The sequence below is a fragment of the Thermobia domestica genome, chromosome 1 (genome assembly GCF_964235325.1).
Source record: "Thermobia domestica chromosome 1, izTheDome1.hap1.1, whole genome shotgun sequence".
NCBI lineage: Eukaryota > Metazoa > Arthropoda > Insecta > Zygentoma > Lepismatidae > Thermobia > Thermobia domestica.
The window spans coordinates 324,515,543-324,529,154 of record NC_137454.1 but is presented as its reverse complement, the minus strand read 5'-3'; the positions used below and the strand labels follow the sequence as shown (position 1 = coordinate 324,529,154).

General features: G+C 33.2%; 1 protein-coding gene across 5 annotated transcripts in view; it reads right to left on the bottom strand.

The window, feature by feature from the left end:
* Positions 1–13,612, bottom strand: part of LOC145662974 (cAMP and cAMP-inhibited cGMP 3',5'-cyclic phosphodiesterase 10A-like) — a 140,867-nt gene that overhangs the window by 91,578 nt on the left and 35,677 nt on the right. For all 5 annotated transcript variants that reach the window (XM_081729079.1, XM_081729061.1, XM_081729088.1 and 2 more), the window contains exons 3-4: positions 9,953–10,048; positions 2,570–2,674 (exon numbers count right to left, since the gene is read on the bottom strand). In XM_081729079.1, coding sequence (XP_081585205.1) covers positions 2,570–2,674; positions 9,953–10,048 — 201 coding nt within the window. The remainder of the gene's footprint in view (positions 1–2,569; positions 2,675–9,952; positions 10,049–13,612) is intronic.

Below are 13,612 nucleotides of genomic sequence, written 5' to 3'. Positions count from 1 at the left end.
ATTATGTAAGAAACACTTCTCGAAAAGCTCGCGATGTCTCCTGACTTTTCCAGTGACTCAGTTGCTTTTACAATTCTCTCATCCGTGGGAAACATATTTGTGGATTTTCAAACCACTGGTCAACAAAGTAATGAAAAATTCAGTCAGTTTTTCGTGGTCTTCTGTGATACTCTGGATATGTAGTCATCCTTCCTCCATTTTTGCTGGCTTCAAAAAGGTAAGGAAGCACACATCCTGAGTCCCGTACTTCCATTGGAGAACGCTCGTTAGCAAGTGTTCGAAGTGCCTAGTAGGTCTATCCGGCTGTGCTGCCACCTAGATTAAGTTTCAGAATTACCGGTTGATCGACGTGTGAGTCATCAACCACCTGTGTTGGTTACTGGACGAAGCTCTACTCATTAGTCTGTTCACTAATCAATAAACATAACAGTAGCTCGAGACGAACTGCCATGGATTTGCATTGGGACGAAACGCTACTACACCGGGACGAAATGCTACGGATTTTGTCTTCGGACGAAACGCTACTGGAACGAAATACTACGGAACCGACCAGCCCACCTGAGCCTCCTAGACTTGATGACTCTAATGGTATAAATTATGTAGTTCCTCCTTATGAAGTTTCCGCCATTCCCCATTCCCGTTCCTCTTGGGTCCAAATATTCGCCTCAAAATTTTATTCTCAAATAATTCCAGTCTGCGTTCTTCCCTCCGTTTCACAACCATAAAGCATAACGGGCATGATTGTCATATTATATATTTTAAGCTTTAAATTCTTTGACAGAATTCGCGACGACAAAATGTTTTGAACTGAATAATAACAAGAATTTCCTGATTTCAGTCGACATTTAATTTCTTTGTGGGTATGATTTTGGTCTGGTGATACTGATCCAAGATATTTGAAAGTATCTACTGTGTCGAAAGTATTAATTGATATTTTAACGCATTCATAATTTGCCGTATTACGATCCTTATGAACTTCCTTGTATTTAAATTTCTCTGCATTTACTCATGTTTCTGCAAGCGTTTAATAAGGCCTCTGCATTTCTTTTGATTGTTCTCCTATCAGATTTACATAATCAGCATACATCATAACCTGGTGAATACCATTCAACTCTAGGCCCTGGTTATTGATTTTTATTATAGCGTACTCCGGAACAAAGCTGAATAATAACGGCGATAACACATATCCTTGTTTCAGGCCAATCTCGACGTGGAAGGTCGCACTTTTCTACTCGGACTTTACTCTGGGATTCATTTAAACACTTAATAAATCTAGCTTTTTCGGTATTCCAAATTCTATAAGAATGTTGTACAGTGTTTCCCTCCTATCCGAGTTGTAAGCCTTTCTAAAATCAATAAACAGTTGATGTACTGGGTATTATATTCCCATTTCTTTCGAGTATTTGTCGAATGGTAAATATCTGGTCGATTTCGACTAAATCCACACTGATAATCTCCAATAATTTCATTTGCGTATGAAGTCAATCTTATTAATAGAATGTTAAAAGAAATGCCTCGATAATTATTACAATCAATTTTGCCGTCTTTCTTGTGAATTGGAACAGTGATTGATTTTTCCATTCTTTTTAAATGTATTCCATAGTTTTTCTTTTTTTGTAAAAAAAAAAAAAAAAAAAAGTTTCGTAACAATATATTGAATTTTCTTGTTAAAAATTCAGGAACCTTCAGGACTGGGTAAACCGTGATGGTGGTTATATATTCTACAGCCTAGGAAACCATACCTCAGATGAACCGTCTATTACATATATGATCTCCATGAACAGAAAATTCGATGCTTTCCCGCTTCTGAACAAGCTTAAGAAACAGTCAGTGCATTACAGGATTTGGAGCTTTACCGATTTTGCAGATCCGAAGCACCTGATAGGTGGTAACAGATTATTATGTATGTGATCAATCAGTGAAAATTTTGTTCGAAATATTCATGCAATATATATGAAAGTTAAAACTTAACTGAAAAATTTCAAGAATGTACACAACCACCCGAAACGAAGCTCTTGATGTGCAGATTTCTCTCGTTTTTCTTTATTTTGCTTCAAAAAGAGAGTGTGTGATATTCTGAAGTAAGAATAACACATAAAATTTTGCTAGTTATTTGTGTATCATTTTTTAAAGTACTTATTGTATATAAGAGGTTAAAATATTGTTACATATATTGGTTAATCCTTTGGAATTCATAATGTAAATATTTTAAGAATTGTAAAAAATCTTTTTGAAATTCATGGTTTATTTTCGAGGTTTCATATTGTCATCTGCATCAACCTTTTTTTTTTTTTTTTTTTTTTTTTTTTTTTTTTTTTTTTTTTTTTTTTTTTTTTAAAGAAGCGAATTAAAGTCTGCTTTATGAGTTTAAAGCAAAATTTTCAAAAAAAGCTCAAAATTTCCCAAGCAAAAAAGCGAAGCAGAAAAAACCGAGTTTTTTTTTCCAAAAAAGCCGGGTTTTTTCCGAGCTCTTGCATCTCTATTATATTGTGTTACATTTTATACATTACTTTAGTGGAAGCAAAGCAAGAAAGATTATTTTTTCTCCCTAATTTGAAGATGAGTTTACCTGGTAGACCAACTCCCATTGGAAACCTTTCGTCTCCAAGTATGTCATCAACAAGAACAACTTCCTTAACACCTGCCACGAAGGCTGCTACTGTAGATCCTGGACCTAAAATAAGTACAAAATAATATTCAAACATTGAATCATGTGCAAATACATTTAGTGTTACAATTAATATTTTTTCTTATTCTGAATTAGTCCTGCATAAAATAGGAAAACTGAATATCTTGAATTTTAAATAAAACGATATTCTTCTGTTTGATGTTCTCATTATGATAGCACTGTATGAAAGTTATAAGCGTTATTGTTTTAATTGTATTAAAATTTACAAACAACTTACTTGATCCATTTTGTTAATTACTTTTCCTATGCTTGACATTAAAGATACAAAACTAACATTATTTTACATTGCAAAGTATGCTTTTAAGCTGAAATTTTGGGAAGAAAAATTAGTTGCATTATCTTGAACACGAGGAACCGTGGACTGGCGATCCAAATGAAATCCACATACGCTTTTTTTTTTTTTTTTTTTTTTTTTTAGTGAAAAATATCGTGAAACAATACATTGCAGCATGCGTTACTCCGAATACGAGGAACCGTGTAACTTATGGTCCCTAACTCTTCCAACTTCCAGTTGAATCATTCCGTGTTCATGCTGCCAAGGCTTATCTTTTGTCTACTTTGGACCCACTTTTAAGTCAGAGCATATCTGAGAATTCAGTTTGGAGCATGTCTTGAAATTACGTTCTGGGAGAATCCCTTGCGCATCCACTGCACATTGCTGAAATATACATTTTTAGATGGTGCGTGTAACGGAGCATCAAGCGTTAACAGCTCCTAGGTCAAGCTCACATCGCTCTCTATCTTCCTACCTCTATCCCCATCTCTTTATTTATATTATTTCAATCCTTTGTGACTTTACTGTGGAGAAAAAACAAAACTTCATAAAACATTACTAAAAAGAAGACAAGTGTATCTTTATGTTAAAATAGGATAGTTGCCCTAACCTAAATTACAAACATCAAATTTTAGTTCTTTCCTAAGTTACTTGGAATAGCATATTATTATGCTTTGAAATAAAAGTTCAAAACTATTTTAAAATTGAATAAAATAATTGTAGTCCTATATGTTTAAAATACGGAAGAAAGCAGTCCACAAAGAGAACATATTTGACATTTGAAGAAGTGATTGGATATCTATCTATTCTCACGCGTGCACTTAGCAATACGAAAGCGCTATTGCTTTATTATCACTTTTAACTGATGTCTCTTTGTCTGGCAAACACTTGCAACGGTTGTAAAGGAGAAATCTGAGGTTTATAAAAACGATAAATCATTCTTTTTATCTTTCTTGAGTTTTCAGTCTTTATACAACGATGAAAAATGATGATGGAAAAAATGTTAATTGAAGTGTCTTGTACACTCGCAGACAAAAGTATTTGAAAGCTAAAGTTTGGTTATACACTCAACCACATTTGGAAGTGTCTTATAATTTTCATTTCAAATGCTTTTAAAATCTCATTCTTAACAAATCGAAATTCCCTGACTAATTGCAGAATTCCTTGACCATATCCTGTCTTCTCAAATTACATGAATTTTCTTGGTTTTCCAGTTTTGTTGCCATCCTGGAACAGCACTTTGCGCCCCTCTGACACTAGCGCCCTTCTTTCACCATTCTAGATACGCCTCTGCTTATGTGTGACTTCAGTTACGCTGATATGGGTTGCCACTCCACGGTTTCTCGTGTACGGAATAACGTGTGTTGCAGTGTAGGTTTTACACGCTTTTGGGTGGCCCTAACTCTGAAACTATGCACTTTTGCCCCAGATCCATGTGAACTTTTTATCCTACTTCAATGTGAGCAATCACCTCTTAAGTAAAGAGCATGATGGAAGCTACGTTGGAAATTTGTTGACTTATACAGTTGTTAGCTAAATATGATCCTACAATGGCACCGGTAATCAGTCTACCCAAAGGCCAGATTAAGTATCTTAGCCATGATATTCTAAATCAAATCATTCATTGCCTGTCTTCAAACTTAGAAGCTAATTTGTGGAAGGAAATTAAAAGAGTGCCATTTTTCTCATTGATCATTGATACGACTGAAGAATTATCAAAGAAAAATCAAATGAATTTCATTATTCACTATGTAAATTTTACAGAAGTAAACGATAGTTTAGAAAACGAAATTTCTAGACGGATCGAGATTGAAGAATTGTTTTTAGAATTTTTACATGTAAGAATCCCAACTGGAACTCTGGTGTTAAGTCATTTGGAGAAATTGGGATTGTCTGTGAAAAAATGTAGAGGGTAGGAATATGATGGCGCTGCTGTGATGAATGGTGCTTACTTAGGTGTTCAGAAGAGACTTTAAGAAATTGAGGAACGAGTTATATATATTTACTGCGCAGTACATAACCTAAACCTTGTTATTAATGATGAAGTCAAAGATGTAAAAGAAGTTGCCAGTTACTTCACAACGCTTCAGGATTTGTATATATTTTTATGGCCAAAATATAAATAGGTGGGATATTCTGTCATCATTGGCAGGAGAATCAGATGTCACTTTGAAAAATCTCAATCCAATCAGATGGGCTTCACGATAGCAGTCCATTGTAGCTGTCAGGTTGAAGTATGCTGGTGTAATGAAAACTCTCCGAAAACTTTCACCGACAAGTAAAAAGGCTAATGAGGTATTAGAAGCAGAGCGATTGGCGAAAGTAATGGATTCCTTCGATTTTGTGTTTCTGACTATGGTGCTGTCAAAAATATTTTCACAATTGAACATTGTATCGCAACTTCTCCAAACTAAACGAATTTACCTTGAGAAATCTTTACGCAGTCTTGAAGAGAGCCGAGAGAAATTGAAGGAAATGAGAGAAGAATACCATCAAACAAAACAAGAGGCGAAGTGGAAAGTTCTGTTGCTACGAAGTGGAAAGCCAATCCTGTGTTCGTAGAAAAAAGGCAACCCAAAGTGAAAAGCATTTTGATGAATTGGTAGAAGATCATGGGTTTTCGGACACAGAGTCTTCTTTCAGGGTTAATGTTTACAATAGATTTCTAGATATCGCGTACAATGAAATAAAGAACTGTTTTATCGTTACAGACAATTCTTGATGAATTCTCAATCGTATTCCCGAAAGTACGTGTGGACCTTTCAGACGAAGAAATTTTAGTTAAGGCTGAAAAACTACAAAAGTAGTACCAGCAAGACATTGACCTGTCGCTACCATTGGAAGTAATTTCCCTTCGCACTGGACTTAAAAACCATATTTCAGATCAAGACTGTTATTGAATTGGAGGTATTATTATACGTCGAGTTTAATACTATTGCACCAAGTTACCCTGAATTTTTACTACTCTTGCTTTATTCCTGACTTTACCCGTGACTGTGGCTTCTACCGAAAGGCCATTCTCAGTCTTAAAGAGGATCAAGATCTATTTAAGGTGTTCAATGACACAGGAGAGAATGAGCGACTTGGGAATGTTGGCAATCAACTATGAGAGGGCTTCGATCATTGACAAGAGATCTTATACGGGAGTTTGCGGAAATGAAGTCGAGAAGGAAGGATTTCTTGTAAAACGTTAAATATTTGAATCTCTATTCCATAGAAAAAGAACACTAGGAATATTTCATTAAAATGTACTATTGAAAAAAGTATTGCATATAGATGGGGCTCTTTCAAATTTTCTTGCAGGGGGGGGGGGGAGCGAAATTTCTAGATTTGGTATTGATAGCAATGTTTGTACATGAATTGCAACAGCAAGATAGTATTGAATTATGTAATATTAAGTTGGTGTGAATGAACTGTCTGCTTTGAGGTGTAGTAGGAAACTTACCTCAGTAATACAATATAAGGATGGACTAAGGTCACGTATCTAACATCACAAACTGTGTTTAGGACCAGCAAACAGGCTGAGGTACCCAGACAATCAGGATGAAGTGCGTTTTGAACAGGATCATACGAAAGTGCACCTTGCCTGTGATTTTCCTTTACAACTTAGAACTGAAACACTTTGCACAGCAAGCCGCAAAAAATATTAACAACGAATTTGGAGTATGAATGGCAAATAAACGCAACATTCACCGTTGGTTTGTCACATTGCGTTCCGGAGACAGCATTGAGAAATGAGTTCTGTGAACACCAACCAATACCGTGCTATGATGAGCTCCTGAGGAACGCCATGGAAGCAGATCCTTGGGAAACTGTTGCAGCCAGTTAAGTACACACCATATCACTATCATTGAGCACTTCGTGCAAACAGTAAGGTTGGACTCACGGTACCATATGAGTTGACACCAGCAGTCAAGAATCGCCTTTGTCTAGAGGTGTACAGTTTCCTGAATGTATGGAACAACTTGAAGATTCCCTGCTGGTCAAGTTGTCACTTCTAATGAAATATGGAAGACCTTCTATGACAATCGTAAATGGTCAGAAAAGTAGTTGGATCATGAACAACGTAAAGAATAGTGTCTCTAACCACACCTCTAGCGGCAGAATGTATTGGTTACTGTTATGGTGAGTAAGATCTATCATGTTTTTCTCCGTCGAAACAGAACAATTACTGCGGATCGTTATAAATCTGAAGTCCATGAAATGTAGTCCAAATTTATCCGCAAGTATCCATCAATGCTCAACAGAGATGGTATCCTTATGTTACACGACAGTTTATGCTTACATGTCACTCAAGGAATGGCTCAGTCTCTCCATGAGTTACAGTATGAAACCCTTCCTCATCCTCCGTATTCTAATGACGTTTAACCCTTCTACTCCTCTTTTAGCATCTAAGTAGATCACTTTTTGGGGGTGAAGATCTTCTCTGATGATTGTGGAGTCCAACGTGTGGTTGAGGATTTCTTCGCACTGTAGACTATGCACTTCTTTTACCACGGAATTGAATCATTATTTATGCGATGGTAAAAATATGTGATTGCAGATGGCGAAAATTTACATTAACCAGGTATTGTAGTTTCCTTTTTTTGGCCTTTGGAAATGATGCTGGTACAGACATTTCATTCACACTAACCTCATAAAATGATGAATTATTTAATAAATAAATAAAATAATTGAAGCTAAAATTGTATACACATAAGTATCCAAATGGTAACGGAAAATCAACACAATGTTTCAGTGACTGATTGTCATCTTCCTCATACGTGTTCCTTAAAGAGTTAGGCCGCTTACTATTTGGGGGAAATACGTAGAAAGAAAAGGAAGAAGTGTTTTTTGCCATGGAATTTAACAGGAGTGATTCAAAAATCATAAACATTTTTCTCTACAATGAAGGAAACTGATCAAAATATGTACGTAGTTCTACTAGCAGCTAATTTTTAAAGGAACATGCAGTGTTCGAATTAACGAGGGGAAGGGGGGATGGCGGGGATATCCCCCTCTTGTAAAAGGTTAATCCCGGTTCATATTACAGAAATAACATAACATCCTTACCTGGGATAAATATTTCCCTCTTGTATATATATCGACATTATACAACACCGGGAACATGCATGAGGAAGATGACAGTTGACTATTGAAATGTTGCATCGAATAGCTGTTTACCGTTCTTTTGCTTACGTAAGTACAATTTTAGTTTTATTATTAATACGCATCCTATTACGTCGTTAAGTAATTAAATAATAAAATACTGAGATCAATTATAAAGCTTTATTCTATTCTCATCAAACATACGTTAATCTAGAGCTATTAAATTCTTATTTGTATAAAAATAAATAAACAATTTAAAAAATCATTATTTGTACTTTTACTCATAGAATAACTGGCTAAAGTTGGATTTGAAATGCGAAGTTGAAACCAGTATCGCGAGAGCAATATGCTAATTATAATTTCTGCATGTTAATGGTGGGGATCACTCTCACCTTTACCTCAACGATAGTTTGATCTATCTGTATACACAGATGAATATTCATGAATAGAATTATTAACCTTGACTTTATGCTCCGCTGTGAGTACATAAATCCATTTGGAGGGCTTCCTTGTCTTTTGAGCTATTGATTGCAAATTTAATGGAACGACGAATTTGCACGCTAGTACTCTGTCGAAAGTACAGTTTCTAAAATTTAATATTTTCAAATGTTTATTACACAAGTAAGGCATGTACTACAACTGTTTATATACAAATGAACATCATTATTTAAAATATATTATTCCTATGACGACAACAATTAACACAATGACGAATTAAAATTTATAGTTCTTTTCCTTAAGTTTTCAGATATTAATATGTAATATCTCCATGCAGCAAATCAACAATATCGTAGTAAATGATAGAATATCAGTAACAATTAATAGAAGTATACAAGAAAATAAGGAATTAAGCTAATTGTTTAGAGTTACAAGATGATTAAAATAAATGTTATGATTGGTCTCTAAGAAATAAGCTACATTTCTACACCTAGCACTCCATTTTCGACAACGACAAACACATTCAATGTTACCAGAACACAGAACAGGAACTGGAGACCACAGTTTAGCACTATAAATTTTCAAATTATACATTAAACATGAATTATGTGAATATGACCTACTTCATCAGAAACCCAATATGAACACAGAAAGGGAATATAATGGTTCAAAATTGGTTTTGAACCTTATCAACGGTACTAGGTTGAAATTCATAATGCACGACGTTCGTAATTGTGAGACAAGGCAACAAAGACAAGACAAATAATGTTCTCTTGTAGAAGAACGTTGAACTAATTAATAGGTGCGATGGCAAATACTACAATACGTGTATTCCAGTACTAGTATATGGAACACTTTTCGGCCATTATTCCTCAGCGATAAGGTCGATCGAAAGATTCTCAGTATTATTATTATTATTATTATTATTATTATTATTATTATTATTATTATTATTATTATTATTATTATTATTATTATTATTATTATTATTACAGTGGCATGTTAGGTAATCATCTAGTTAGCAATCGGTCGGATCGGTTCGATTTCCAGTGGTCTTATTTCATATACTACCCTTGTTCCAGAACAAATCAGAGATTCACTCGCTCTTTGTAAAAAAAAAGAAGAGACTGGAACATGAATGGAACGTTATGATGATGACATCACTTTCAGTGTAAGTCGAAGTCAAGGAAACATGAAGTTTTATATCTCCTCTGACTCATCTTGATCTATCCTGTATGGAAAAAGGGAATTTTACATTTATTATTATTGTTGTTGTACATAATACAAGTTTATCTTCTTCCTTTATTTTCTGGAATTTAAAGGAGACAGACCTCGCATTTTTACCAAAAAAATAAAAAAAAAGAAAACAAACTAATATAAAGTGTAACAAAGTATTTTCGTAATTTTTATTTCTTATTCTACTATAAACGCAACTTTAACTTTTTTTTTATTTGATATCTGACCTATTTTCCAGTTGACTTTGTGCCTAGCGCATTTAACATATTGTTGATGTTGATAGATTTCTCCTTTCACTGCGTCAACAATATAAGCCACAGCACCTGAAAAATGAACATATTGATGTATTAGAAAACTGTAAACAATCAGTTTATATTGATTAAGCACTTTGTTTAAAAATATATTACTTCCGTTTACAATGAAATGAATACTATTAGTGTATGGGAAGTTCTTAGTCCCCGTCAAGTAGCCTGTTAGTGATTATTATTATTATTAATGATGATGATAAACTAAGGAATCAATAACACATACAAAAAACAAAACATAAATGATAATTTATCTTAAGAACTTTCCAACTTTTTGAAAGAAACGCTCCTATATCTTTTGAGAAATCTCTTTCCTCTCTTCGGGAACGAAGACTGACAAACCAACAAATAAGATTCTATTATAGGATGCACATAACAACATAACGAAGCAAAATGATTTCATAAAACTTTATGTGTTATGAAACCTAGTAGCTTCATTTCAATTCATGTAATGTCATACTCCCGACATCGGACAAGATCAAACACCTAAACTCTTTCCAGCCTTAGAACAAAGTAGACATAAACAAAGCGAAATGTATTACTTCGCGGCTCACACGTGCTTCGGCAGCGACAGACGTGAATAGCAAGTTCGTCTGCTAACTTACTGTCTTCGCATAATTTCCACAGTGTTAAGGCTACAGTTGGTTGGTAAATAATTAACGCACTGACACTATATTGGAAATATGTATTTTCTTAAATCCTTATATAAACGAGCTTACCGCTGTTACTGTGTCCTCTTGTGTTTTATAACACGAGACGAAAATGGATTATTGTCACACATCGTCGCCACGAAATCTGCATTCTGCTATAATTTTAAATGAGTGGGATAGGCGCGCGAACGCATACGCATGCGCAGTAAATACTATATATCAAATACGCATGAGGTTGAAACAAAGCGATATCTTTTGTTAAATATTATATATATTGCGTTTATTATCACAAAATGGAGAATAAATTCAGATATCTTTATTTGAAATTATTATTTTAGTAGGGGTTATATTGTGGTAGGATACTAGTGCAGTGAGTCCAACAACCAATCACTGGTCATCGACCTACTGGTAATCGTTGGGTTTGTTTACATCTACTTTTTTCTAAGGCTGGAAAGAGAATATTATGTTTTTCACTGGTATAACTTGTGCAGTTTTTGATAAATCTTTTTGCTTCTGAGTTTCCTTCGAATGATGTAATTTTATCTGTGTTGTTTTTTTGCCTTTTCCGCTTTCCCTCGAAATATTTAGGTATTGAATAATATTTTAGAAAGTTGACAAAACTATTTTTCTGTGAAAATCAATTTTCGTGAATATAAGCAAATCATATATTTTAATTAATACATTTTAAACACTTACATATCAATTAAATATAGATTGTTCAATTTATCAAGAGGAAGTAGGCATTGTTCTAGTAATGATATTATTTAAAATAAATATGAACACTTGAAAGACTTTGAAAACGCAAAACATATTTTCCTTAACAAAACATTTGAAAAAATCTATTTTACTACAATGTTTCTACCTTTAACATGTAAATAGTTAATTTTTATAATAATTCAACACTTTTTGACATAAAGATACCTAAATATCTTCAATGTTTGATTTTATATTTATACTTATTTAAAATATTAATTACAATCAATAGAAACCATATGTATAAAACCTTCAATGTTTTATTTTTATTTTTATTTTTATTTTTATTTTTATTTTTATTTTTATTTTTATTTTTAATTTTAATTTTAATTTTTAAAACGGAACAGCCCACATCTATGAAAATGAGAATCTCTGTATATTTGTGCATATACGATAAAAGCAAGAACACAGCTCTAAAGAAATTTTAAATATCATGATGAATTTTTGAAGAGACTAAGCTTGGACAGCAAGATAATAGCAATGTTAATAATGCTTATTAGACCTAATTTTTATAATTTTGTAAATATTGACAATAGAAAACCAAGAAAATATTTCGTTTAAAGAAAAACTTTCGAACATTCTTTTTTTCATTAGTTACTGCTAAAACAGAGCAAATAAAATCAATAAAAAAGTTAACCTCTATCTATGTACATACGATTAAGAGCTATCTCATAATCTTGTGAAAAGTTAGGCAAGTAAAGAATTTTTTCATATTTTAACAATTTGAAAACATTTAAAAGTAGAATTTACTTTTCTACATTGAAGCTAGTATTAAGAGAACACAAATATAAGCATTAATCTAAATTACTATTTGTACATTTAAAAAATTACGTGTAGAAGCAACGCACGCAAAATTTCATTAAGGGGTGAATATATATATGTCTTACTATAATAAATGATAAATTTCCAATAACTTCTTGGTGAAGAGGAGTTAAGCCCTGAAACCCCCTTGTGTACGACACCAATAGTTCGAACATTTCTTCTTGTTTAAGTAACTTGTGTAATAGCTCAAGTGATGCGGTCATATTTGATGACAATACTGATCAAATTTTAATTTAACTAAGATAAAAATAAAGATTGATATAACTGTTATAACTTAGGTAAGAATTTTTCTCATATTTTTGTATGTAGGAATAACATTATCTTTGTTCTAGTTACAAAAGTTTAGTTTTAACTTGTACATATTGAACCGTTGACCTCGTTATAGGTATATATGTATACGAGGATGGAAAAACATGGTATATACATTTGTACAGGGAAGCAAACTGCCACTTTATGAATTAAATTTAAATTCTTTCAGTTTAACTTTTCTCAGCATATAGATCTCAATATGATTAAGTACCGGAGTGAAAAATCAGAAAATGACCAAAAAGTTGCACACTACCTTTTGCCATCCTCATATAAATATAACATTAAAAAACAGTACTTTCATTTTAAAATTACCATTATATAATTTTTTCCTTGGTAATATTATCATTTCATTTATTCTTTTAAATATTCATAATTTATCACCAAAGAATTCACAGAAAAGAACAAGAAAAAATCTAAGTTTTCACAGAGATGTATCTAACCATATACCCTCTATTCATTATCTACTTTAAACAAATATCAAATTTAAGAAGGCATATAGATGCAATACCTATGTATAAAACTAGTATGTAGATGCACCCAAAGATAAGAGATGATGGCGATTGACGACAAGAAAGTAGTGGCAAGTCAGAGATTTTTACTCACTTTATTTAAGAAAAGACAATAATTGCTTCATGTTTGCTTAGTTTTAAAATCCTGTATCCGTAAAGTGATTTAAACCACGATGTAAATCGACTGTTTTTTTTTTTTTTTTTTTTTTTTTTTTTTTAATGTGATATTTCTGACCATTTGGGAATACTAATTGAATGTAATTCTGAAATTGGGATCTTAATCCGTATGATGGTAGGATCTAAACAATGCAAGTTTGAATAAAGTAACAGATGCGGCAGTGAAACGAGCGATTTTGAAACCCTGGAAATAGTAAGTTACGTTAGGAATCAGAAAACGAGAGTGGTGCCATCTGGACAACAAACCTTTGCCATTGATCCTGATATCGGTGTTCAGTTGAAATGGCGTCGTGGACCGGTGAACAACATGCTTTTGCTGTGGAGGCGTTTTACAAAAACAATGATAGCTACGTGGCCGCGCA